The sequence below is a fragment of the Larimichthys crocea genome, chromosome VII (genome assembly GCF_000972845.2).
Source record: "Larimichthys crocea isolate SSNF chromosome VII, L_crocea_2.0, whole genome shotgun sequence".
Classification (NCBI taxonomy): domain Eukaryota; kingdom Metazoa; phylum Chordata; class Actinopteri; family Sciaenidae; genus Larimichthys; species Larimichthys crocea.
This window is the reverse complement of record NC_040017.1, coordinates 18878351-18905839: the sequence shown is the minus strand read 5'-3', so window position 1 is coordinate 18905839 and position 27489 is coordinate 18878351. Positions and strand designations below refer to the sequence as shown.

Below are 27489 nucleotides of genomic sequence, written 5' to 3'. Positions count from 1 at the left end.
GATTTCAGCGCTCAACTGTGGCGTCTACGTATAGATGTCTATGGGTGCCACCTTTACTTAATTATCACTGTGTGTGGTGTCATGTGTCCCCAGAGACCTGTTGCTTTGCCCTTCTTATAGACATACTACCGAATGCTTGTTTTTTTGACGGTCCAATCTGGTATCGTTTAAACACACAGACCTGTCGCCCCCTCTCCAGACTAGAACCATGCTGCCGAAATAAACACCTCATGGGTAACACGCACTATTCTCTGTGACTAATTCTGGGCGTATTTGTAGTATTTGTGGTGTTATCTTGGGTTTTAAAGTCGATTCCCCACACCCCACAGGATGAAGTGGGCAGTTTCCCCCCCCCCCCCCTTTTTCCATGTTAGACCAACTCAGGCACTTCGAGAACTTGAGCGTGGTCTCTGATTCTCCTTCTGGCCAAGCGTCAATTAAATAAACAGCATCAGACATCAGATGCTCCTGAAACCCCCTTTCTGAAACTCCTGACCACTGACCTTGACTCAGTGATTTCTCCACAACATACAATATATGTACATCTGTTTTGAAATGGAAAGAGCTGAGCTAGATTGTGCAGAAAATATACAAAGTATTCACTAGGTGATGTGAAATGCAGAATATTTAAATTAGCCTGCAACCATGAATGGAAACTGAGGTTCAATAAAACTTTCCAATTACAACGTGTGTTAGATGTAAACGCCATGGTATCCTGGGTCAGTCTGATTGTTGAGGGTCAGTGTAGAAGGGCTCCAGGCCTGTCGGGAAGTCAGCGCCGACATTGAAGATTAGACACTGTTCTTGGTGCGTGAGGTTCTGGTTCTGATCGGACCTCAGCCTCCTGCCATAGTGGACGTGACTCAAATATTTTTGTGTTCAGGGATGGAATCAGCCACAAACGGCTTTCCTGTATACCTCAAGTCCTGAGAGAGATGGCAGATTGCAGCAATCACGTTCTCTGCAGGACCCCAAGACACCACGGCGTCTGCCTTGTCCTTGGCTCGGTCCCGGCAGCAGCGTACCGATGTGTTGGAGACGGCGAGATGACCCCCCTCACAATCTTACTACAAAAGCCTCTTCATGGTCAGGCACCATCATATCTAAAAGAGCTAATAGTACCTCTTACCCTCTAGAACACTGCGCTTCAGTGACGCTGGGTTCCTTGTGGTTCCTTGTGTTTCTTGGTTTCCTATAGTCTCCAAAACGTAGAATTGGGAGCCCGAGCCTTTAGCTATCAGGCTCCTCCTCTGTGGAACCCATAACTACCATTCTCCGGGTTCATGAGGCAGAAACACGGTCAACACCTTTAGCGTTAGACTGAAGGACTTTCCTCTTTTGATTAGAAGCTTATAGTTAGTGCCTGGCTAGGTCCCTCCCTTAGTTATCTGCCATAGGATTAGACTTGCAGGGGAACCCCCTCCCTCCCCTCTCTCTCTGTCTGTCTCTTCAGGGTTTTTCCTAGTTCAGGCCGGTATTGGTGAGATGCAGTCACATTTCTCCCTTGACTGAAAAACCCTCTCTCTCCTTCTCGTGCAGGTTACACGTTACAGTCCACTGAAGTTTAGTTATATTTCATTTCACTCTCTTTCAGCTGAAACCAGAAGCACTAGGACCCAGAAGCATATGCAAAAAGTCATGCTGCATTTATCAGTCCCTGTTAAAATCTCCGCATCATGTCAGAAATACACCCCAAAAACAACAAACACGTCCTCCGGATTGCAGTTCTGACAACGTCACACCACGTTTCACGCAGCCTCGGGTCAAACAATACGATGTAAACATCTCACAAAATCAGAACCAACTTTTTTGTTTCAAAATCTAGTGCATGTCCGCCATTTCCAGACAACACGTGAAATGCGCCCGCGCCCGCTTGGTCCCCGCCCTTGTTCGTATTTGTCTGTGTCTGCACGCGCTGCACATTATCGACAGGACGTTTATGTCCAGGACTCATCAGGACTCATCAGACTCCGAGTTGAGTCTTTGATCTTTAGTTTTTATATTTATTTCTGTCTGCTTCACGAATATTTACATACTTAACATCTTTCAATATAATTTTCAAATTAAACATATTTATAAATAATTTCTCATCTGACATTTGATCAGTTTGTGGATTTGTTTTGGTTTAGGTTCCTTCTGGGCTCAGCGCGTTGGTTGGCCGGCGGGTGAATAAGTGTTTGGTGCCCAGTCCAGTTTCAAACCTCCGAGGCGACCCAGCCCGGATCACCGTCAAATACCACCGCCAACGAGATGCAGAGGAGGCTGGAGTGGCAGGGACGTGGCTCGACTGCGTGGGGACTGGACGAGCCGTACAAGGGGGCCGGGTGAGTCCAGAACCAGAACCACCAGCAAAAGCACAGTCATTGGTTCTGGTTTCTGTATGGACACTCATGACTGGTTAATTAAAACTGTGAGTTCATCCACAATCAAAAATTAGTTAGATCTGTGAAAACTAGTCTGAGGCAAGGGGTATTCATTTGGTTTCAGCCCCCACTGATTCTTTGGACAGGAAAGTGTCTGATACTGCGCGATGGTGCTACTTCAGATACTCGCTACTTCAGTCCAACGTCCACGTCAATGAATACCCCTCACCTCACCTTCCTCATAGTGTAAAGGAGAACACTACACGGAAGTTGTGTAACAAACAGACTGCAGCTGAACAATCATGGACAAAGAGGCACATTCATTTTATTTCCCCATCAGTCTGTCTGCAATCCCCAGCAGTCCACCCTCCTCCATTCTTAGGAGTTTGATTTATGGGCCTTGAACCCTTAGGCAGGGTGAGTTATTACATGTGTGTGTCTGTGTGGTTTGTGTGTGTTGTGTGTGTGTTATGAATAGTTAATTAGATCCGCAGCTCATTTCCTGTCCGACCATCTGGCGTCACATGTGTCATATTTTAAAGTCAGAGCAACTCCCGTCAGATCAGCGGCACTAAAACAGGTCAAAGGTCGGGTTTACCTGACAACAAAGAGGTCCGTGTCTGTGCTCACCTTGGTTCCGTCTTCTCACCCCCTTTATGAGGTCTGCGCCCTATGGCTCCTGAGTCCCTGACAGTAAAACACTGCATCCTACATGCTCATGATGTTTTATAGAAAAATGAAATCTCTAGTCGTTGGGACTGGTTTTATAGAAAAAAACATTTGAAATCTATAGTCGTGGACGTTTTATAGAAAAAAGAAATCTCTCGTCGTGGACCGTTTATAGAAAACATAAATTCATAGTCGTGGACCCGTTTTATAGAAAACATGAACTCTATTGTGTGGACGTTTATAGAAAACATGAATCTATAGTCTGGACTCGTGTTTATAGAAACAAGGAAATCTATAGGTCGTGGGGACTGTTTTACAGGACAAAACTGAAATCTTAGTCTGTGGACGGTGGTTATAGAAAACATGAAATCGTAGAGTTCGTGGACCTTTATAGAATACATGTAAATCTATGTCGTGGCGGTAAACGAAGTTTTAGGGGATGTTTTAGAAAACATGAAATCTAGAAGTCGTGACTGTTTCTGTTCAGGGAAGCCACGAGATGCCGGAAAGAGGGTGAACATGGATGAGTGCGGGACTGAACGACAGATGCGTGAGAGAACACAGAGACGGCAGGTACTACTGCCCCTGTCGCGTCGTCGTGCGTGTCGGGTGGGTGTGTTGCCACAGGTGCTGCAGTGCGTTGTCCTACAGGACAGGTCTTTCACTCGTACAACAACCACAGAGGTGAGAAGCCTAGAGAATCAGGGATGTTAAACACATGAGCTGTTTTTGTCTGTGATGAAAAAAAAACTGTCACTAACATTTAAAAGTCGTCGTAATGATATTTTTGTGGGGGGCCCCCCCCCCCCCCCCCCCCCCCCCCCCCCAGGGTCTTCCTCCCGGGACCTGGTCATAACTTCACGGGTTACAGAGCAGGAGGATCTGCACAACGCCGGCATAACTCCCCTCAGCACACATCTACCCACCCGGTCCGGATCAGCTGACAGGGAGGTGCTGCACTGGACAGAAACGTACCCAGCCTGCCCACACACACCACACACACACACACACACACCAACAACACCAGAACACCACACCACACCCACACATTTGTTAGGGGGTTAGGGGTTTTTGGGAAACCGGGAGCCCCCACACACAACTGACAACCAATAAAAAAAACAATCAAAAAACACGTCATTCAAACCGGAGATGGGAAGAAAAACCTTGTTTACCATGGCGTAACTTTGCATTCGAGTAGCACTTGCAAGAGCTTCATGTTGAGATCCATCGTTTTGGTCAGGGATAGAAAAACTGAAGGAAAAACTCCACGCCAAAGTTCCTAATGGTCGGCTCTTTCTTCTTCTTCTTCTTCTTCTTTCTTCTTCTTCTTCTTCTTCAGGAAACAGATTTAGGCCAACTACTGCCACTTCTGGCAGTAATGCCACCAAAATTACGTCATGCGCCTGAGCTAAAATTGCAACATCCCCCACCACCGGTTGCCGGTTTCCCTGATTGTGTCTGAAGTGTGTGGTACACTCCACTGCCACCTGGAGGCTGTGGACAGGAAAACAAAACACGTTCATTCAAAGAAAAGACACAAAACAGCATCACATGTTTTAGTTTTTATCAGTTGGTACAGTTTTATCTGATGCACACACACTGGACTTTTTGTTCCTGCATTAATGTGTTGAGAAGGTTTTGTTTCTGGACCCGGTCTCACAGATTGTTTTTATCCTCTGAGGTTCCAGAGTGTTTCCACTGTGTCCATGTTGGTGGGCGTGTTGGTACTCTATCAGGTGGATGAGAACAGTTCTCCTGTTCTCCTGAAGTGTGTTTACAGGCTAAACCATCTGATATAAGTCAGTGTGTTTGGACACACCAACCGAACATTTCTGTTTCCAGGGTCCAATCAGAATCATCATGCTGATCTCTCGACAGTCTTGTTTGTTTGTACATGATTTTTTAAATAAATCTTGCCTTCAAATGACTCCTTCTATCGTAAGTGAATTTAAATACATTCATTCTTTTGTTTGTTAAAACTTTGACTGTTTTTTTTTAATTTTGATTTATTTATTATAACCAATAAATAATAAAATGTCAAAGTAAAAAGTAGGGCTATGCTCCGATAGCATCGGCCGATATGGACTCTAAACAGGTTGATCGGTGGGCGTTCAAAGTGCAGATCAGAAAAGCAGATCGCTATACGAGACTTTTTTTGACGTGACATAAAATTACCTAAGACTGTTGTTTTTCTGCTGTGTGATGTACCTGTCTGCAGCCTAACGCCACGTAGTGGACAGCCGTTGCTTACTGGTAGGCTAATAAGGAGCGCTTCCGGCACTTGCAGACGAGTCTACTTGGTACACTATGCACCAGTGTGGATAGCGAGTGACTATTCAGCACCGCCGCACATGTCATGGATGAGAAAAGGAGTGGTTTACCTCCAAAAATGCAGGGATACTTATACTTATAAAGAAAAAAACTGCCATTTATGCATGAGAATATTTAGGATGGTCCACTTTAAAAAGAAAATATGGTAGCCTAAGCGTAGTGTAGAGCCCTGTTTTTCTTCAGTTTTGGTCTTTGATTTTTGTTGGCATAACTTGGGAGGCTGTTTATTTTGTTTCATCTATGGAATACATTTTGTTTTTTGTCCCATAATGGAACTTGCTTATTGCTCTCATAGTTAAGGTTTGTTTGTTTGTTTGTTTGTGCTAAGGTTATTTATCCATAATCTGTAAACTACTCTCTTATAGAGAATAATGAGAAATATTTTTTTTTCCATCAAGTGGATGTTTTTTGTGTTTCCTTATAGTTAAGGGCTATTAAGTGATGCCAGTGGCAGTAAACTGCCTCTTTTGTTTAAAATGATTCGACAGCCTTTTTTTTTTTTGCCTTACTTGGGGTGAGGCCAGTGGATAGTTTATTTTTTTTATTTCATCTATTGCTCTTGACAGAGCATGTATGTTTACTGTTACACAAATAAAAAAGTTGTTTGTGGTACATAAAAGATCTTGATTGTATTTATTTATTTTAGTACAATGGTTTTACCACTTTAAGGCTAGACTGTAAATACAGGACATGGAGAATTATTATTCTCCCATCATTTCTGTTGTCGGTATCCGTATCGGCAGATTTTGATTCCTGTGATCGTATCGGCCCCAAAAATGTTATCGGAGCAATCCCTAATAAAAAGTGAATGTGATGATTCTGATGTAACCAATCACTGAAGAAATGTCCATGTTGATATTTAGTTAGATCAAATAAAACAACTGTCTTAATAAATGAACCTAATTAAAATGCACAAATGCAAAAGAAATCAATCAAGTGTGAAAAATTTTTTATCAATATATTTCATAACTATCCACAACTTGACAATATACTAAATTTGTACACTAAAGAGCCATTAAAATAATACTCAAATGAAATAAATTACATTAATTATTTAATTAGTTTCATCATTGAAATGATACTATTGAGTTTTGCATTTTTTAAGATTAAGATTTTGAAGAAATTTGTAATCTAAAAAAATGTAAAAATAAAACAATAATTCATCTTTTAACGTCAACTCAGGTTGAGCTGTTTTTAATATTTAAAGTTATTTTTTTTATCAAAAGTGCATCAGTGCTGTTTCATTTTGAAAGGTTTGACCTGAACCTTACGATCAGGTCCCCACCAAATAGAATTTCTTATAGCTTGACTTCTGGTTCGGATCCATGACACGTCACACCGAGACTGGACTACCTGTAACAGATAAAACATCTGTACAGACCAAACAACGACATCTGGACAAACAACAGTAAAACATCTGGTCCTAGTGAAGGTAGCAGGATATGAGCACGCCGACCTTGTTGTGGCAGAACCTTGTCCGAGGATCAGGCCCAGCAGTGAGTTGAGGATGTTTCCGCCCACGAGGGTTTGCAGTCACTGGCCGCCCCCCATCACACTGAACAGAGCTACACTTCCACAGAAACCACACCTCTGGGCTCCGACAGACTCCAGACCACAGAGTCTCTTGTACAATGCCTGCATGACTGAGACCAGAGACAAGAGACGGGTCAGTAGGGTCACCTTAGTTCCACTTTCATTCTTCCATAACCACCAACCCATCTTTATCAGGGTCGGCGGAACTAGAGCAGGATGTGACTCCACATCTGGGAGGGTTAGTGGGACACCCCCATTTCTGACCAGAGGTGGTGTTGTACAAAAACAGAGAGGACCCTGAGAGAGACCGGTGGCACTGACCAGACAGCAGCTCCCAGCAGCCAAAAGAACATGCAGGAGTACAGCACCTGACACAACATCTGGACATAAGCAAACAATCTGTTACACATGACACTCATCTGGACACAGAGAGACCAAACATGTAACACCTGACACAACATCTGGACACAGAGAGAAAACATCTGTAACACCTGACACAAAGAGAAACATCTAAAATGGAACATCTGTGGAACAAACTACCCTTCTGGGTTCTGGGGCAGACAAGTCAACACCTTTAAGAGTAGACTGAAGACTTCCTTAGTTAGTGCTGGCTCAGGTCATCCTTAGTTAGCTGTGTCACACCCGGTTGAGGTCAAGTTGGGTTTTTGTTATGTCTTGTCATTTCCTGTTTTATTTTGAAAGATAACTCTCCTTCGCTTTCAGGTCACTTGCCCCTTCCTCATGTGTCACGGTCTGATTGTCTTCCCCGCCCCTGATTGTTTCCACCTGTTCCCCATTACCCTGTGTTTATTGTCTGCGTTCTACCTTTGTCCTGTGCCGAAGTGTTTCGTCTCTCGTAGCGTTCACCTAAGCTTATTTTCATAGCCCCACGTCCTAGCGTCATAGCTCTAGTGTTTCTTTTGTTTTCCTTCCGCGAAAGAGTTGATTTTTTGTTGTAACTTTGTATCGTAGCCCTTTTGTTCCTTGTGTTAGCTTAGTGATTCTCAGCCTCGTTGGAGTGCCTTAAGTTTAAGTTTCATAGCCTTTTGTTTTTCCTTCGCTGAGAGTGATTTTGAGTTTGTTAATCTTAAATAGATAGCTTAGAGTTTTTTCCTCCTTTGGAGTGATTTTCTGTTTACCCTAGTTTAGGCCTTTTTTTCATAGCCTCACTCAGTCGAGGATATTGTTGATCTGAATAAAACAGCTCTCCGCCAAAACTCTGCATCTGAGTCCTCTTTTGAGTCCGGGCCTGATGCTGCTGATATTTGGTTGAAGATGTAGTCAGTTCTTCCTTTACTAAAAACTCTACTCAAACCTTTTCTTTCCCACTCTGTCTGTCACCATCACCACCACCATCTGTAAACATTCGTGTCTCATTAATCATGTCACTAACTAAACTTCTTCCCTGGAGTTTCTGTCTCTGTCGTCCAGCAGGTTCTCGTGGATCGTGGCTGCTGGCTGTGATCTGACTCCTGCATGACGTCCACTACACATATTACTACTGTCATTATTGCTGCCATATCTCCATCACAGTTTATAGTTAGTTGATGATTTGCTGCTGCTGAGCATCTGTCTGTCTCTATCACAGGTTCCACTGCTGCTGTAATTATTTTATCAGTCATTGTAATTCATTGTCATTTTATCATTCATTGTGATTCATTGTCATTTTATCAGTCATTGTAATTCATTGTCATTTTATCATTCATTGTAATTCATTGTCATTTTATCATTCATTGTCATTTTATCAGTCATTGTAATTCATTGTCATTTTGTCATTCATTGTAATTCATTGTCATTTTATCATTCATTGTAATTCATTGTCATTTTGTCATTCATTGTAATTCATTGTCATTTTATCAGTCATTGTAATTGTACAATATGTTTGTGTTGATTTGTTCTGTGAAGTTTTTCCTCACTGGAACCGAGAGTCTAAGGACAGAGGGTGTCACTCCCTGTATAGATTGTAAAGCCCTCCGAGGCAAATGTACTCTGTGACTTTGGGCTGTACAAATAAAATTTTATTTGATTTGATTTAATGTAACACCTGACACAAAGAGAAACTTCCATAACACCTGACACAGAGAGAAACATCTGTAAATGTTAAGCCCTGATAAATTACCTGACTCCTGAATGCAAAGCATCCTCTGGTTTTACTGCTTTGCACAAAAGCTCGAGCTGTGATCAAACCCTGAAATCAGACATGAGGACAAACTTCAGTGTTGAATGAAAAACCACACAATGTGTCTGTTTCTTGATAGTATTTATAGTATAGTATATTTAAGTTATTATATACGTTTTGATATTGATCACATTCGAATGATGGTAAAGTAAAATTTACCATAACATCATTCAATGTTTAAGTAACTAGGTTAAAAGAAACTAAGGACAAGTACTCACATTCTGTACTTTAGTACAATATTGAGATTATTTCAAATATCTACTGCAGTAATAGATTTTTAAAAAATCTACAGATAAAATCAGTGTGTAGTTTTGTCTCTTATTATATAATCAGTATGTAGATTGTCTCTTTATATAGAATCAGTGTAGTTTGTCTCTTTATATAGAATCAGTATGTAGTTTTTCTCTTTATATAGAATCAGTATGTAGTTTTGTCCCTTTATATAGAATCACTATGTAGTTTGTCTCTTTATATAAAATCAGTGTGTAGTTTTGTCTCTTTATATGTAATCAGTGTGTAGTTGTGTTTATAATAATCTGGTCAGAAATGATACAAAAACACGTGAAGAAATACTAAAATACACAGAACTGAAAATGACTCACAGACTCACACACAAACAAACAGTTTCTCATCATTGCATGTGTCACACAACATATGACACACACTACATACATGTAGACACACACACACACACACACACACACACACACACACATACCAGTATCCCGGGCCCCCACACACCCGTGGCCCACGTAGCCTCTCTGGTCACATGACCCTTCAACAGGAACTCGGTCTTCAGGTCAGGAAACAGCAGCAGGATGTTAGACAGCAGGCAGATGATCGCCATGGGAACCAGAGAGACGCCGACACATTGAAGACACCTCGCCACACACATCTGTCTGGCATCAGAGGGTTACCGTCAGGCTATGTTAATCCCTAAATGCTAATCGTCCTCTTCTCTGTAAATTATTCTAAAATCTTTGATATTGATGTTTAATGAATGATTAGTAAATGATTAAGTAATGAATGGTTCAGTAATGAGCCATTCATTAATTAATCTAACGAAGTCCTTATTAACAAACACGACCTTCACTGAGCTTAAATCAAACTGAACTGATGAAGTAAATCTAATTCAACAACCTGAATCATATTAAGGATTAAACAATCTGAACATGTTTTACGAGGATGGAGACACACTGAATGAAACTCAATGAGAAAAAGCTGCCTTGAGTCTACTTTTAAAGGTAGAAGTTTGGAAAACCTTTGATTCTACATTTAAAGAACTTTTAAAGTCCCTGAGACTGTACAGATAACATTACCCAGCATTTATCAATCCATGAATTAATTCTGAATCATCACTTTTGTGTGAATTAAGGTATAAATTAAGACTGAATGCAATTGAATAAATTCCAATAAGATTTAGTTGTTAATTAGCAGATGAAAATGTCTCAGACCTTCACATACATCAAAAAGCTCTTCATCCTAACTCTTTAATTACAATTAAATATGAAAATAAAGTGTAGTATTACAGTATTACATTAGTGTAGTACTTTATTATATAAAGTATTTAAAATGTTTTTTTTAGATTAAGAGGTTTGACAGGTTTTTTTCAGATTTATGGATTTTTTAAACTATATTTTCTCTGCTGTTTTCTGAGTCTATAACAGCTTTTACTGAACACAGACTGGAAATGTTTTTTAAATGTAAAATATTGATTAGTCTAGTGATCATCTTCATAAAAAGACAATTGGAAAGATTGGAACGAGTGTTTTTAATGATTGTCTCAGTTAAGGTTAAAATATTCATGTTCATGTTTTATTAATGTTTGTTCCTCTTTAACAGTATGCACTGTATCACATGAAGATGAAAATAAAACAAACTCACCCTGAAGAGCAGAAGTATCCAGTTAAGAGTCAGTCTGAGGAACAAGCCTTTATAACTGCAACCATACCACCATATATGGAAACAACAAACAGACATGGTCATTTAGTTTCTTTGTTCACTGGCCTCCAGTAGTAGACTGGAGAACCAGCTGATTATTGCGCAATGTGCTCCATCCGGTGCATCATTCCATCTATACGAATCAAAAAAGTTCAGCTGAGCATGGATTGTCCAGTTCTTCCAACGGGTCCGAAGTCTTTGACTTTGTCTTGTCTTTTTTCTAGTAAAAATGCTGTGTCAGGTTACAGGGATCTCTCATCACATGTTAGAAATGAATCATTTCTGTTTTCCTTTATCAATCATATCATTAATTAAAAACAAAACAAACAACAAAACACATTTTCAAACTAAACATGAGGTCATGAGCTGTTGGCTCTGGTCAGACAAACAGACGACTTCACACCTTCCTCCTCACAGCTGATGGAAGTCTGAGTGAACCATTAGAGCTGATCAGTTAATTGATACATTCAAAATAAAGCAAACCATAACTGAGTCTTATCATGTCTCATCAGCTCATTAAGTTATCTAAATTCTAAAATAATGAAACACAAACTTCAACAGTCCATCAGGATAATTCCTGAAAATGAAAATCACTTCACTGCTGACACGAAACGGACATAAGCTGACGTTGGAAGACAAAATAAAAACAATCACAATGTTTTATATGAATTTAGAGGACAGAGATAATAAATAATCAATAATTGTAAATATTAAAGTAAGTGTGAAAAAAGTGCATTGATTGTATAAACTATAAAACCAGGCTCAAGATGTCAAAGTCCACTTCATCTTTTTCAGTTCTTCTAAAAGTATTTTAGATTATTTTTCTTATTTTAGCTCATCTGTTTCCTCTGTGAGTCACTTTGTTGGTAGGGGACAGCAAAGACTCATGGGAACGCTGACACCATCAACATTTGCCCACAAGATGTGTCCTCTCAGTTTTCTGATTGTTTCACACGTGATCTTGGTCTGCAGTTTTCTTTGTACGAGCTTCCTTTTCTTCAGGCTTTTTGATCCACATTAATTTGTTTGGAGGAGGATTGAGTACCCATCTTCTCAGGTGATCTCTGTGTTCAGAGAGCGAAGATTAATTAGTGTCCACACTAATTATCAGTCTTCACACTATTGTTCTTCAAATCTTTATTGTTATTTTTACACCACCCTTAACTACTCCAGTAGTACTGTCAGTCCTCATGTTATTATTATTACATTATTATTATTATTATTGTCTGCTGGTCTGCAGATTTTCCTCCTGAAGTTCTGCAGAAGTCACTGCTGCTTGTGTTAAAGACATTTGTAGTCATGAATTTGTTTTGTACTTCATCATATTATCTTATTGAAGCCGATTGTTTCCCACACATGCTGCTGCTTAGGTATCCCTCTGTTTCATGGTTAGTTTTGTGGTTTGTGGTCGTTTTGTTATTCTAACATGTGAGAACTCATCTGACATGAACATGCTGTGTTCTACACGAGTGAAATAACACCTCTGGTCTGGACTTTGTCCCATGTATACTAAGGTTTCAGGGTTAATATGATGTTGCCCGAACACACCAAGGCAAATAAGATTAGATTAGATTCAGGTTTATTATTATCGCACAAAGTAGTAAGATAACAAAAGACAGCAAAGCAAAAGCAGTGAAGTGCAGAGTAATGTACATACAAACGGATATATAAATATGTTATAAGATATATTATTAAATGGGTCAGCATTATAAAAATCTAGAATGAAGTAAGTGAAATGGTCCTGGTGTATCAGATAGTATCATTGTGGTTAAGAGCATAATTCATGACATCCTTTGTGGCCTGCAGTAAATATGTGGAAGAACCTCTGACAGAGAAACCTGAAAATGTTCAGCTGAGAACTCTTTCTGTCACGTCTTTGGATTTCTATTTGAATAAAATCTAGACCAAAGGATACTGAAGGTCTTTTCATCTCCTTCATGAAGCTGCTCTTCTCAATTCAGAGTTTGTGTTACAAATACTAAATACTAAATACTAAACTAAATCTGGTTCAGGGTCACTAGAAGGACCAAATCCACGAGGATGGTGGTTTGGTTTGACGACATGACCTCAGAGTGGTGATGAAACTTCCTCAAAGTGTCAACCTGAGAGTCTGTTCTGAAGTTTGTCATGAGTCTCTGCTGGATTTCTACATATCAAACTCTGTAAATGGTCAGCACAAACCATCCAAACACTGAAACATTACATTTGTATTTCCAGGTAACAATTTAAAGTAGAACTGATGCAGCAATGATGAAATCTGAATGACTCAAATCAGATGCAGCTAAAATGATTTATTTTAGAGTCGGAGTTTGATCTCCTCTGGCAGCAGCTGAATCCAAAAACTCGTCTGGTTCAAAGTCCTCAACGATGAAGACCGATCAAAACTTTCAGGTTCCTAACGGATAAAAAAGATCTCATAATTGCGTTTTTACGTTACAGAAGTTACAAAGAAAACACGAGTAAATGACTGAATTCACCTGTTTAGGTGGACGAGTGATGCCCCTGTGTAGGAGGAGGAGGCATCTCTGGGTTTTATTCACGAGCGATCAGAAAATTAAACGTGAGATGGACTAACGCGCCGGTGCAGTGTCAGTGATGCCAGCGTTGTATCGGACTCAATTTTTTAGGTAATAGGTAAATAAAAGCTATTTGAAATCAGGAGATGACCTTTGAACTTCAAACATTTAACAGTTTTTGTCCTCACAAACAGTTTGTTAGTGAAAAGAACTTTATTTTGAAAACTTATGGATCCATCATTAATCTATCAGAACATAATCAAACACGTTCGACTCAGCGACGGCTTTATTTGTCAAAATACAAAAATCTTTTTTTCAGCTCGCCTGGGAACAAAACAGGAAGCAGTGTTTGAAGTTAGCTGAAAAATGAACAGCTTCATTGAAGTTTAAGTCTCATTTAAACAGTCACAGCAGGTTTGAACAGCAGCGTCCCCATCAGGCTCAAACAGTCATCACACATCAGAAAAGCAAATATTTAGTCAACCAATCAGACGACAGCTACAGGAAGGTTTGCTAGCGTTGATCCTGATTTACGTTTAGTCTGGATGACATCAGAGATGATGATAATGATAAACAGGAAGTGATGTCACACTTAGTTAAGATGAGTCCTGAAGTTTTCATCATCACATGTTCAAACATCAACATGCTAAAGCTACGCTCACATCACACCAGTGACTGCATGTCCAGTTCCCATGGTAATGTGTGTGATGCAACATGTTACCATGGAAACATGTCTCATGTTTACCTGCCCAATATACCCGTGTCCCTGTCACGTGACCACGGTGTCCCTCCGTCATGTGACCACAAGTCTCCATGGTAACTAAAAGCAGCAGATTTATCGGCACATTTCAGTTTTATTCTGTTTGTTCATGCTGAGAGGACAAAAAAGAAGAAAAGGAGGACGAGGAGGAGGAGCAATGAGGAGGAGACGGAGCAGTGAGGAGGTAACCTCTGAGCAGTTCAGTGACGGTCATAGTACAGACAGAGTTCAGCTGTTCAGGCAGGAGAACATGTCCGTCAGAGTGGTCTGTTTGCTGCCTCTGGAGGAGGAGGCGGAGGAGGTCTTTGTAGTCTTTGTGGAGGATCTTCTGGGGGTCTGGGAGCTGCTGGCGTCCTCCTTCCCTCGTCGGTTCTGGCGGAGGAGATAGGCATCGGAGGATCCTTTGCGTCTGTCGGTGGCTCTCTGCTTCTCCTCCTGGTCTAGCTCCTTTTGCAGGAGCAGAGCCAGCCTGCGGTCCTCCTCCTCCTGCTGCCGTCGGCTCTGCAGCTCCGACTCCCAGTCCACAATCCCCTGCAGGACGGAGCCTCCACCCTCCAGAGAGGAGTAGGAGGAAGAGGAGGAAGGCAGGGAGCGACACGCACGTTTGGTCACCTTCTCTTCCTCTGTCGTCTCCAGCTCTGAACTTTTCCTCTTGGCCAATGAGGGCCCTCCGTCTCCAGTCAGGTGACTCCTGTGACTCTCAGGGAGATCCCGTTCCTCCTCCTCCTCCTCCCCAGAGGGTGGAGGAGGATCTGATGTGTCTCCATAATAATCCAGTTTAGGGGGCGAACACTCGGCCTGCAGCTTCACTGGAGAGACCAGGATGTTCTCCTGAAACATTGAAGATGTTTAGAGTCACCATTCATTTATTCAGATATTCAGAGTTAATATTAATGATTAGTCATGTTTAATGATTATGTTTACTAATGATTCAAGTTTATTAATGATGATTAATGATAATTAATGTTTATAGTGTTAAAGGTGTCATGATGTGTTTGCTGACATCGTTCAGACCTTGTTGGCTGTGAAGCTGCAGTCTGACGAGCTTTTAGACGGACGAGGACACAAGAACCTGAAACACATTAACCACATCATCTTCATCATCACCATCATCTTCATCATCATCACCACCATCACCTTCATCATCATCAGACTGCTACACATCTCCAGCTCTCCAGACTTACTTCTCGATCTGTCCGCTGACCTCCTTCTTCTTGGCTGGAGTGACGACTTCCTGAGAGACAATGGCAGAGTTCTGCAGGGGAGAGTGATGAAGACGAGGAGGTTACAACCCAACATGAACATCATGAAGACTGCCATGAAGACCGTCATGAAGACTGACCAGCTGGGTACTCAGCTGTCGAGCCAGCCTCTCGTCTTCTTCTCGCCTCCTCCTGTCCTCCTGCAGCAGCTCCTCTTCTTCAGCCAGCAGTCTCTGGATGTACTCCTCACTGGCTCTCCTCTCCTCCTCGTCCAGAACACGTTTCTCTTCTGTCAGCTGACCACAACAAACAAACCAGTAAGTAACCAGTAAGGACTGAAGATGGAGACCAACTCCACCCATTAATTAAACAATACAATGATATTATTAACCAATCTGTATGTTTAATTAATTAAATGTTTTATATACAGTAAAAACACTATGAACTGTGAACATCTAAGTGTGGGGGCGTCTGTGAAAGGGTTAGAAAGGTGATCTACCAGGTGACTGAATAGCCCTCACCTCACCCTCACATGTAAGCAGTGTGACCTGACCTTGGTGACCTGGTCCTCGTACTCTTGCCTCACTTCTCCAGGCTGACTGACTCTGGGATAACACAGGGATGTGTCGGTAGCTCCCAGGTCGTCATCATTGGCGTGGTCCTGCCCGCTGAGGCGGCGCTGACACTGCAGAGGGAACGTGGACTGGATCCGGGTCCACAGCTGCTGGTTGACCATCGTGTTGTTCCTGTTGTTCAGACGGGCCCAGGTAGAAACCCGCTTCCTGCACAGAGGACAGCAAAGCGTGGCTTTGTCCACTGACTCCAGGAAGCAGTCCTGACAACACACAAAGAGGACTGGATTAGAACCAGGACCAGAACCATAGCCAGAACTAAGACACCCCCTTCCTTTGGGTGTGTGTTACCTTGCAGAAGGTGTGTGTGCAGGGCAGGGTCACTGGTTCCATGAAGATCTCCAGACACACTGGACAGCGGCAGTCATCTAATGACAGCACTCCGCCTGTCCTCCCTGCCGCTCCTCGGTCTGACACTTCCACGTCTGACACCGGTGCCATCCTCCTCCTCCTCGCCACCTTCTTCTTCTTCTATGGCTGGTCACAGATCTGTAGAACGGAACGTTTCAATGAATGAAATCTTTGTGATGCTCTGCTGCTGTCCAGGTGAGATCGAACACACCTCAGCTTGTTGTGACACCTGTAGAGCGGAGTGCTTCCTGTTTGATCCAGTGTATGAGTGACTGTTAGTGAGTCATCTCTGGACCGGGCCTCACTGATCACTGTACAGAACTTTAGAACTTTATCAAACAGATTTTATTCACAGTATATCTGCTGTCCTCCGACAGCTTCAGCTCTCTGTGATCGACTCAGCTCAGTCATTATTACAGAGGAAATCAAAGTTAATATTTAACTTTCAGGACAAACATTGATGACGATCAAACATTTGAAGTATATTTATATATATTTATATATATTTATATGTATATATTCAAACATGCATATGATTGTATATTCATATGTTTCTGTTGAATATTCTCAGAATAAAAATCGTATAAATTGAAGCAGAAACTTCAGATGGATTTGAAACACGTCGATCTTTAACTCGGGGTCACTGGTAGGGATAACAGTTAAAAACATGAGTCAGTGTGCTGTCTGTAACTTTAGCTGCAGGAAATAAAACAACACACACCTTTCTCATACAGGTACACTTCTTATGTGTGAACAACATTTTCTGAAATGTTGATGAAAGACATTCGCCAAGATATTCTATACCTGGCATATCGACCGATCTAAAGTGCATGCCATAGTCAGTGACAATGCAAGAAATATGGCAAAAGCGATAGAAGAAAGCCAGCTGAAAGGAATAAAGTGCATGGCCCACGCACTACATCTGGCAGTGAACGAGGGAGTGTTGTCTCAGCGCTGCGTAAAAGACGTATTGGCTATAGGCAGAAGAATTGTTGGCCACTTTAAACATTCTCAGCTGGCCTATTCCCGCTTACAGTCTATGCAAGATCAGTTTGGAACACCAATAAAACGGTTCCAACAAGATGTGAGTACACGCTGGAACAGTACTTTTTACATGCTGGAAAGCCTCTTTGTGCAAAAGCGAGTCTTGGCTGCATACAGCGCAGATCACGAGCTCCCCGCGACATTCACTTCACACCAGTGGGTCTTAATAGAGAACATTCTCTCTCTTCTTGCCCCCTTTGAGCAGCTAACTAAAGAGATCAGCTCCTCTGATGCATCTGTAGCAGATGTTATTCCGTTAATTGCGGCACTAAAGCGTCTTCTAAGCAAAGAGGTTGAGACGGACCACGGAGTGAAAACAATGAAAAGTACACTCTTGGAGTCTGTGAACACACGTTTCACTGTGATCTATTCGGATCCTCTGCACTTTATCGCGACTGTACTTGATCCACGTTATAAGGATCAGTGCTCGGATGTGGGAATAAAGCAGCGCGCACGAGAAATGATCCAGGCTGCGATGGATGCAGACAACCCGCTCAGAGACGGACCGACGCACAGTGCAGGAGGAGAGTGGAGGGCAGAAAAAAGGACACGTCTCTCTGCACCAGATGTGGTGCATGCACCTTCATTTATGTTTATGCACTGGCCATTTTATCTTTCTCAAATGACAGGCAGACAACAAGCTCAACCGCTCACCAGTTACATGGTTATCTGTCTGAAGTCCCCATCTCCAGAAGTGAGAACCCTCTTGCCTACTGGAGAAACAACCATGGCCGCTTTTCCTGACCTGGCAAAGATGGCACACAAGTACTTGTCTGCTCCGTGCACAAGCACTGACAGCGAGAGACTGTTCAGTGCTGCAGCTCATGTTCTTGATGAGAAGAGGAACAGACTTCACTGTGATAAAGCAGAGAAGCTACTCTTCATCAAGAAAAACTTGCCACTTTACCTCAAGAAGTAGAATGAGCGTGTGTCTAGTGTTAAAATATTTGTTTTCCACTTTGCACATCCACAATTCTTGGTGCATTTGTTGTTGTTAAAGGCCTACAGGCTATGGCAATCTTTTGTTTTGATACACTGTTATGTTGTAGGCCTGCAGAGAAAATATTGTGTATGTTATATCTTTCAGCAGTTGCACTTGTTCTGAATGCACTTTGTTTTAGAAGTCCTACAGAGAAATATTTAAAAGGCACTTGACTTAAATACACTTTGTGTTTTTATGAGAAAACATATTCAATTTTAGAATCTTTCAGAAGACCAGTCAGTTATAGGTCAAGTTAAACATTTTGTTTTGAATTTTAATTTATATTGTGCATTGTTGTAATGTCAGTGCTAAATAAATATTTTCATACTTTCATACTAATTGATTTATTCTTTGAATTGCAATGCCTTGACTTTTGTGAGGTTAGTACACAGTCATAGCTATGAATGCAATGGTTTTAATAATTGACATAATCATTTCGGTGCATCCCTATTTTTTTGTTTACATTTTGTTTATTTTAAATAAACTCTCTTTCTGCCCTTTGATGTGAAGGTTTCATTTTGTTTTAGTTTGAGCAGAAAATCACAAAATAAATTATTTACATGTTTGTGGTTTGTACCGTATAGAATATCATGATAACACCGTGATAACATCGTTTTAACATCGTGATAACATCGTTTTAACATTGTGATAACACCGTGATAACGTCGTGATAACATTGTGATAACACTGTTTTAACATCAGGATAACACCGTGATAACATCGTGATAACACCGTGATAACATCGTTTTAACATCGTTTTAACATCGTTTTAACATCGTTTTAACATCGTGATAACACTGTTTTAACATCAGGATAACACCGTGATAACATCGTGATAACATCGTGATAACATCGTTTTAACATTGTGATAACACCGTGATAACGTCGTGATAACATCGTTTTAACATCGTGATACCATTGTTTTAACACCTTGATAACATCGTTTTAACACCTTGATAACATCGTTTTAACATCGTGATAACACCGTTTTAACATCGTGATAACACCGTTTTAACATCGTGATAACATCGTGGTAACACCGTTTTAACACCGTTTTAACACCATGATAACACCGTGATAACACCGTTTTAACACCGTGATAACACCGTTTTAACACCGTTTTAACACCGTTTTAACACCATGATAACACCGTGATAACACCGTTTTAACACCGTGATAACACCGTTTTAACACCGTTTTAACACCGTTTTAACACCATGATAACACCGTGATAACACCGTTTTAACACCGTGATAACACCGTTTTAACACCGTTTTAACACCGTTTTAACACCATGATAACACCGTGATAACACCGTTTTAACACCGTGATAACACCGTTTTAACACCGTTTTAACACCGTTTTAACACCATGATAACACCGTGATAACACCGTTTTAACACCATGATAACACCGTGATAACACCGTTTTAACATCGTGATAACACCGTTTTAACACCGTTTTAACACCGTTTTAACACCGTGATAACACCGTGATAACACCGTGGTAACACCGTGATAACATCGTGATAATTTGGTCAGTATAATCAAGATATATTGTTACATCCACTGTGCAGTAATCCATAGAAAACGTTTAGTTAACATCAAGGGAACATTGATGAAACATTACAGCTGATCTGAAGTTTAAATGTCTGTTTGATCTGCTGCAGCTGAACTTTCATAATTACATTAATAATCACAGTTCACTAACGAGCAGCTGAGCTCAAACTGAACAAACAGGATCCAGCTCGGCTCGGCTCGGCTCACACGGACCTGCCTTCAGCAGCACAGTTTAGGCTAGCTAGCTGCTAACGTTACTTTGTACGTCACATATGAATAATTAATACTAATTATCGAGACTGTGTCAGTGACTCACCTGAGCTCTGTTACCTGGACGTTTGTTGGACGTTAGTTTGACGCTTCAGGTAATGCTAACATTAGCTGCTAGCTTTCAAACCAAAACAAGCCGCGTTAGCTGTTAGCTTCCCGGCTAACCTCACAGTGTCGGTGCTGTTAGCAGCTAACGGTTCGTTTGTGGTGCTGCAGTTTAACAGTCCGAACAGCCGGTACCGGGGCTGTACCGGGGCTGTACCGGAGCCGTCAGGCCTAACGGAGAACCGGAGAAGAACCACTGAGGTCCCGCGTGAACCGACTGTTGACACAGCGCGCATGCGCAATATCTCTGCCGCCTCGTAGATTATAGTAAATCACAGCACGAGCACTGACCAATCACAGTACACAGAATGGTCAGCGTCAGCGTGACGTCACCCGTAGGTTTCTGAAGTGAGACGAAGGTTCGAGTCACAGACATATATACATAGACATATATACATAGACATATATATACACAGACATGTATACACAGACATATATATACACAGACATGTATACACAGACATGTATACAGACATGTATACACAGACATGTATACACAGACATATATATACACAGACATGTATACACAGACATGTATACACAGACATATATATATACACAGACATGTATACACAGACATGTATACACAGACATGTATACAGACATGTATACACAGACATGTATACACAGACATATACACAGACATGTATACACAGACATGTATACACAGACATATATACAGACATGTATACATAAAAATATATACATAGACATATATACATAGACATATATACACAGACATATATACATAGACATGTATACATAGACATGTATACACAGACATGTATACACAGACATATATACAGACATGTATACATAAACATATATACATAGACATATATACAGACATATATACATAGACGCCGCATTGAGCGCTGAATCGTACGTCGACGTCGCCGCCATATTGGATATGGCAGGTCTGCCCGTAAACTAATACAAGGAAATGGACTGAACTTCATAAAGCGCCTTTCTACAAAGTTCTTCAAGTTAATGTCTCTTATACACCCATTCACACACACACTAATATATCTGGGAAACAAACAGGCACCAGAAACAACGTATGTAACTTTTAAAGTGATGATTATAAATGTTTACTCCTTATGTAAGCACCAAACCAACGTATGTATTTTTCTAATGCTGAGTGTTTACAGCTACTAATGTGTGTAACACTGTTACTGTGATGATAAAGATTGAAATATTTATATTTAACATTTAATCTGTGTCTATAATAACCAGATCCTGAAATGTAGATGTGACATGAGGGTTTTCTGAATAAAGAGCACTAACGTGTACATACATATACACACACACATATATATATGCGTGTGTGTGTGTGTGAATGGGTGTATAAGAGGCATTAACTTAAAGAACTTTGTAGAAAGGCGCTTTATGAAGTTCAGTCCATTTCCTTGTATTAGTTTACGGGCAGACCTGCCATTTCCAATATGGCCGACCCGTTGACGTATCGCGACCAACGACCAACCCGCTCAATGCGGCGTCTATGTATATATGTCTATGGTTCGAGTCCCCAACCAGACAGACCACGTGACACCGAGCGCTCTCTGACCAGCGTACTAAAGTACCAAAGTACTCAGAGTGTTTCAAATATTAAAGAAATTAAAAATACACATAAATATAAAAGCAAGTAACAGTTCACTGAAACAGCCCTTTAATGTGACATCGGATCATTTCAAAATAAACAATCAAAACGATCAAAGTCATCCCTAAAAAAACATTTTCTATTTCTCATTTCAAATGTCTGTTTGTTACAACGGAGTATTAGGGCCACATTAAGAAAGAAAAAAAAATTAGAATATATTTGTAAATATATAATTAATTACAAGAATAAAGTAATCAGTATTACGAGAATAAAGTCGTAATATTAACTTTGGTAAAGTTGGAAAGATGTTGGCAGATTTGAACTTCTGGGATCAATAACTCTCAAGTGAAATGTTAAAACACAAAACACGCATGTTATGAACTGCTACAGATTACACAACAACACCTTTCTTTCAAACCAGGTGTTGTACTGTAATCTGTAGGGGATCAATGAAATGTGTAGTGAGTTTGCTGACACTACACAGTATTATAGTGAAGTTATTGAATATTTTTGTAATATCTGTTTTCAGAGTTGCACTTTGTAGACGGTTCCTGCGCACTGCTCTCACAGCCGGCTGCATGTAGGTAGGAAAATATGCGTGTTTTAACATTTCACTTGAGAGTTATTGATCCCGGAAGTTCGAATCTGCCAATATCTTTCCAACTTTACCGAAGTTAATATTACAACTTTATTCTTGTAATTACATTTTTTTCCCTTAATGTGGTCCTTATACTCAGTCATAGTTTTTGTTTTAAAATAAAAATAAAGAAGAAATAAAACATGTTAAGATGATTCGGTCTCTACAGAGAAACATCAGCTGATGGAGCTCCACGTCTTTATGCTAAGCTAGGCTAACCATTGAACACAGACATGTGACTGATGTCCATCTGAACATTTGAGAAGAAGAATACTTCTTGTTCTTGGTTCGGGTGTCCTTGGTTGTGTTATTGATTCGTGAAGCCCTCAGTCCACGGGAACACGCCCTTCTGTTTCCTGCGTTTGCTACCGGAGTCGATGCTCTGAAACTCCTCTCCACATCGGTGTTTCTTGAGCTGCCTGGAGTCGGAGAAGCCGTGGCCGCAGCGCTCGCAGGTGTATAGCTTTACACCGGTGTGGATCTGCATGTGAGACTTGAGTTGGTTGGACTGTCTGAACTTCCTGCTGCACACAACGCACTCATAGGGTTTTTCTCCAGTGTGGACCAGCAGGTGGCGGTGGTAGTTCTGCGGCGTCCTGAACTCTTTGCCACAGTGTTCACATTTGTGAGGTTTGATTCCGGTGTGCAGGAGCTCGTGCTGCTTCAGCTGCGACATGAGCAGGAAACCTTTCTCGCAGACGCTGCAGACGTATGGCCGGTCGCCGCTGTGCTGCCTCATGTGGTACAAGTACAGGTGTCGCAGGTGGAAGGACTTCCCGCAGGTGTCGCAGGTGAACTTTTTGTTCTCGGCGTGGCTCTTCTCGTGTGTCCTCAGTGTTGAGTTGCTGCTGAAGCTCTTCAGACAGATCTTACAGTTGAAAGGTTTCACCCCGGTCGGCCTCCGTCTCCCCACCACATGCCCCGCCTTCTCTGCACCCTTGTCGTTGTGGACCAGCTGCTGGTGCTTTTGCAGCTGACAGTTGTAGAAAAACGTCTTCCCACAAAGGTCGCACATGAAAGGCTTCTCCACGCCATGAACCAGCATGTGGGTCTTCAGAGCCCAGGTACCCGTGAAGCCCTCTCCACATTTATCACACCTGAGACAAGACATGAACAAAGAAGTTGAATGAGAGATGCACCGGGATGTCGAGGAATCAAACACAATAAAACTTTATTTCTACAGATCACTGTGAGAAAACTGTCATCTAACCTCTGAACAGAAAACAAACCTGAACACGTCTATAAAAGTACTTAGAGAGTGAAACTTGTGAGGACCTGAATGGTTTCTCTCCGTTGTGGAGGCGCAGGTGTCTTTGGAAGTTGTACTTGAGTCCGAAGCTCAGCCCGCAGGTCTGACACATGAAGGGTTTCTCTCCAGAGTGGACCACTCGGTGCTGCAGCAGTCCCATCTTACACTTGAAGGCCTTGTCGCACTCGCAGCACTTGTATGGGCGCTCTTCAGAATGCGACCTTTTGTGGACACGCAGGTTGCTGGCGGTGGAGAAGCCCTTCCCACAGGTTGGGCAGGGATATGGCCGGGCACCGGTGTGAACAGTCTGGTGCTCGCGGAGGCTCTTCTTCCTGGTGAAGCCTTTACCACAGACGTCGCACATGAAGGGTTTGATCTGGGCATGTGACACCTCGTGGTACCTGAGTGCGCCAGCGGAGGTGAAGGTACGGTCACAGACGTGGCACTTGAGTGGGGTTTTCTCCAGCCGGTGAGACGCCTGGTGGACTCGGAGCTGCCGCAGCAGTCTGAACTTCCTGTCGCATTGGTTGCAGCGCAGCAGCTTGTCGGGGTCGTTCTCCTGAGCCTCCCTCAGCTGGTGGGTCAGCTGATGTTTCTGTAGACTCTTGGATTTGTAGAAACCTTTATCGCAGGAGCTGCAGGGGAAAGGTTTGAGGTGACAGGAGACGTGTTTCCTCAGCTGGTGTTTCTGATGGAAACCTTTGTTACAGAGCTCGCAGAAGAACCTCTTCTCTTTGTACAGCTCTCTCCTCCTCTTCCTCTCCAGCTCCTTCTGCTCCTCTTCACTCACGCCTGAACACAAACGTCATGTTAAACAGATACAAACCACTGACTGAAGAAACATGAACCAACGTGGGTCACGTGACTGTCTCACCTGTCTGACTGTCATTGACTGTCTGCTCCTCAGCTTCTTCGCCAACACTTTCCAGCTTCCTCTCTGCTTTCTGTAAAACATGACAGTGAATTAAACATCAGATATATTGGGCGGCTGTGGCTTGGAGGTAGAGCGGGTAGTCCACTAATCAGAAGATCGGCGGTTCGATTCCCTCCAGTCTGCATGTCGTGTGTGTCCTTGGGCAAGATACTTGCTCCCAAAGGCTGCGCCATCGGTGTGTGAATGTGCGCTATACTCGTGCTACAATATGTTTGTGTTGATTTGTTCTGTACACGTGACATCTATTGCACGTCTGTCCGTCCTGGGAGAGGGATCCCTCCTCTGTGGCTCTTCCTGAGGTTTCTTCCACCTTTTTTCCCTGTTAAAGGTTTTTGTGGGCAAGTTTTTCCTCACTGGAACCGAGGGTCTAAGGACAGAGGGTGTCACTCCCTGTACAGATTGTAAAGCCTCAGAGGAAAATGGACTTTGTGACTTTGGGCTGTACAAATAAAATCTGATCTGATTTGATTTGATATGATATAGAAGTACAGTCCATTAACCATATAAAACAGACGTCTGGATCAATACATCATATTAAATAAACACAGAATAAATCATATTTTACTCACTAAAACACCTTTTTCTTCTTCGGGTGTTGGCATGTCTTCGTTGGCTGTGGGGTTACTGGTTGGCTCAGCATTAGCCACAGGAAGTGATGTCATGTTTGTGGAGGACTGGGTTCTGTGTGGTGACTGGTTCTGTTCAGTGGAAATCTGGTCCATGTCTGAGACGGCCTCAGTCAGAAGATCAGTCTGACTCGTAGCAGCAGTCATGTTAGCTGTGGTTTGATCCGGACTCTGCGGAGGCACCTGTGCCTGTACCTGGGGGGCAGAGCTGCTCTGGCCTGTGATTGGTCCAGGGAGTGGCTGGCTGATGATAACCAGAGGGACCTGAGGGTTGGCGCTCGCTCTGCATCTGGATTTGGCCGAGTTGATGATGGCCATGGCGAGGGCCGCTGGATTGGCAGCTGGTTGGTTGATGTCCAGTGACAGGGCGGGGCCATCTGAAAGACACAGTAAGTAAGACGCCAAAAGGAGAAGAAGAAGAAGAAGAAGAAGAAGAAGAAGAAGATCGATTTTATTAATTTTATTAACAGTTTGTCCAAACAGACACAACACAAACGCTTTAGTTTAATAATTTAAACTCCTTCATCAGTCACTGAACATAAGAGCTCCTGATGCTTTCAAACACACTGGTACAAATGGCACCTCGTCCATGATCAGACCTGTTCTGGTTCTGACCTACCTGATGGCTTGATTTTGTACAGCGTCTGCGTGGCGTTGACTCGTCCCTCAACCTTTGACCTCACTTCAGCCTCCAGTCGTGTCACTTGGTCCCTCAGAGCTCTGTTTTCTGTCTCCAGGCTGCCGCACAGTTCACTGAACACTCTGCAGATCTGACGGGCCGCCTCTCTGGACGCCATGCCGAGGACCGACATCAGCTGGGCCTGCACAGGAAACACCACGACACTCAGTTACAGGTGCATTCTGGGAGCTTCACAGCTGTAAGTAATGCGTGGTCGAGAGACTCGGACAGAGAGAGCGCGAGCATCAGTAAGTAAAGTTATTTTCTATTTCATTTTAAATAATAAAAACGATTAAAATAATGATATACATCTATTCATCATCAGTAAACATGAGATTAAATCATATTAAATATTAAATCATATTAAATAATTAAATAATATTAAATATTAAATCATTTTAAATATTAAATCATTTTAAATATTAAAAATTTAAAATTCAGTTCAGAGGTTTGATGGGCGCCATGACACAAAATGGCGGCCTGTTGATCAGCTGATTTTATGTCACCTGATCAATTAAAGGTGAGTGGATCTACGTCATGAATTCACGTCATTAAGGTCAGATGTGACGTCATGTGTCTGTTATGTGTCTGTCTCGTGACGTCCCGCTCTGCAGCAAAGGAGGAAGTGACGGCGGGATTTTCCTCCGGAACTTTTAATCTCTCCGGTACCGAGTTACCGGGTTTACCGGGTTTACCGGGTCACCGGGCTCCGCCCGCTCTCTCCGGGCTCCCTGTAACTCACTGACCCGCCGCTCGGTGCCGTCGGTCCCGTCCCGGCCGAGCTGCAGGACGCACGCGGCGGACTCCGCCGCCAGCTGCAGGATCAGCTCCGTCTGCGCGCGGAAAGTTTGAGTCATGACGGAGCGCGAGCCCAGCGGACAGTCTGGCGGGAAGAGTGACGGTTTACCGGGATAGAAGGCTGCTAGTCCGGCTCGGTCCGGCTCGGTCCGGCCGGGTCCAGAACTCTGACACAAAGTGAAACAACAAACTCAGGATGGTTATCTGCGCCCTGTCAGCCAAAATGGCGGCTCAGTGCTCTGTTTACATCCGGTTCACTGACCTTTCAAAGTTAAAGCGGTGTCACAAGTCTTATTTTGAACGTCCACATCGGAAGTATTATTATGCTTTGTCTGCCTGACATTTGATGAAATATAAAAGTAAATAAAAAACTGAGATATGTGAACACAAAAAACAAATGTGTTTGTAACTATATCCTGTTTTATTTTGAAGGGGTGCTCCCTTTTCTCAGATTGTACATCCTCACCACCTCTCCTGAGAGTGAGCTAGGAGACGAGGGAACATTTAATAAAATGAGACATAAATGTGA

General features: G+C 42.2%; 3 protein-coding genes across 5 annotated transcripts in view; all 3 read right to left on the bottom strand.

Annotated features, from left to right (window-relative positions):
* LOC104932704 (transmembrane 4 L6 family member 5) overlaps positions 1–11009 on the bottom strand; it is a 13291-nt gene extending 2282 nt beyond the window's left edge. The window contains exons 1-3 of the mRNA XM_019260928.2: positions 10960–11009; positions 9794–9970; positions 9016–9084 (exon numbers count right to left, since the gene is read on the bottom strand). Coding sequence (XP_019116473.2) covers positions 9016–9084; positions 9794–9970 — 246 coding nt within the window. The 5' untranslated portion in view covers positions 10960–11009. The remainder of the gene's footprint in view (positions 1–9015; positions 9085–9793; positions 9971–10959) is intronic.
* A 2696-nt stretch (positions 11010–13705) lies between these two features.
* rnf168 (ring finger protein 168) lies at positions 13706–20703 on the bottom strand. Its single transcript, XM_010747991.3, has 7 exons — positions 20379–20703; positions 16418–16615; positions 16048–16329; positions 15635–15790; positions 15477–15547; positions 15307–15364; positions 13706–15123 (listed from the first exon to the last, which is right to left on the bottom strand). Exons 2-7 carry the CDS (start codon positions 16565–16567, stop codon positions 14521–14523), a joined length of 1320 nt encoding a protein of 439 aa, XP_010746293.2. The 5' UTR covers positions 16568–16615; positions 20379–20703; the 3' UTR covers positions 13706–14520.
* A 1386-nt stretch (positions 20704–22089) lies between these two features.
* LOC104932696 (zinc finger protein 708) lies at positions 22090–27371 on the bottom strand. Of its 3 annotated transcripts, none has more exons than XM_010747990.3 (6): positions 26669–27371; positions 26103–26304; positions 25427–25860; positions 24798–24867; positions 23950–24715; positions 22090–23771 (listed from the first exon to the last, which is right to left on the bottom strand). In XM_010747990.3, exons 2-6 carry the CDS (start codon positions 26293–26295, stop codon positions 22982–22984), a joined length of 2253 nt encoding a protein of 750 aa, XP_010746292.1. In that variant the 5' UTR covers positions 26296–26304; positions 26669–27371; the 3' UTR covers positions 22090–22981. The 3 variants fall into 3 exon arrangements, with proteins under 3 accessions (XP_010746292.1, XP_010746291.1, XP_027136231.1); XM_010747989.3 differs by having other exon boundaries at positions 26909–27371; XM_027280430.1 differs by having other exon boundaries at positions 27070–27371.
* Positions 27372–27489: the final 118 nt, after the last annotated feature.

Bases quoted from the DNA above. Each gene is read 5' to 3' on its own strand.
- LOC104932696 (XM_010747989.3), bottom strand. From the start codon at position 27,019: ATGACTCAAACTTTCCGCGCGCAGACGGAGCTGATCCTGCAGCTGGCG. The intron at 26,305-26,908 runs GTCAGTGAGTTA...TTTCCTGTGCAG, and splicing joins CCGACGGCACCGAGCGGCGG to GCCCAGCTGATGTCGGTCCT. The intron at 25,861-26,102 runs GTAGGTCAGAAC...TGTGTCTTTCAG, and splicing joins GTACAAAATCAAGCCATCAG to ATGGCCCCGCCCTGTCACTG.
- rnf168 (XM_010747991.3), bottom strand. From the start codon at position 16,567: ATGGCACCGGTGTCAGACGTGGAAGTGTCAGACCGAGGAGCGGCAGGG. The intron at 16,330-16,417 runs GTAACACACACC...GTGTGTTGTCAG, and splicing joins GCACACACACCTTCTGCAAG to GACTGCTTCCTGGAGTCAGT. The intron at 15,548-15,634 runs GTCAGTCTTCAT...TCTCCCCTGCAG, and splicing joins GACAGCTGAGTACCCAGCTG to AACTCTGCCATTGTCTCTCA.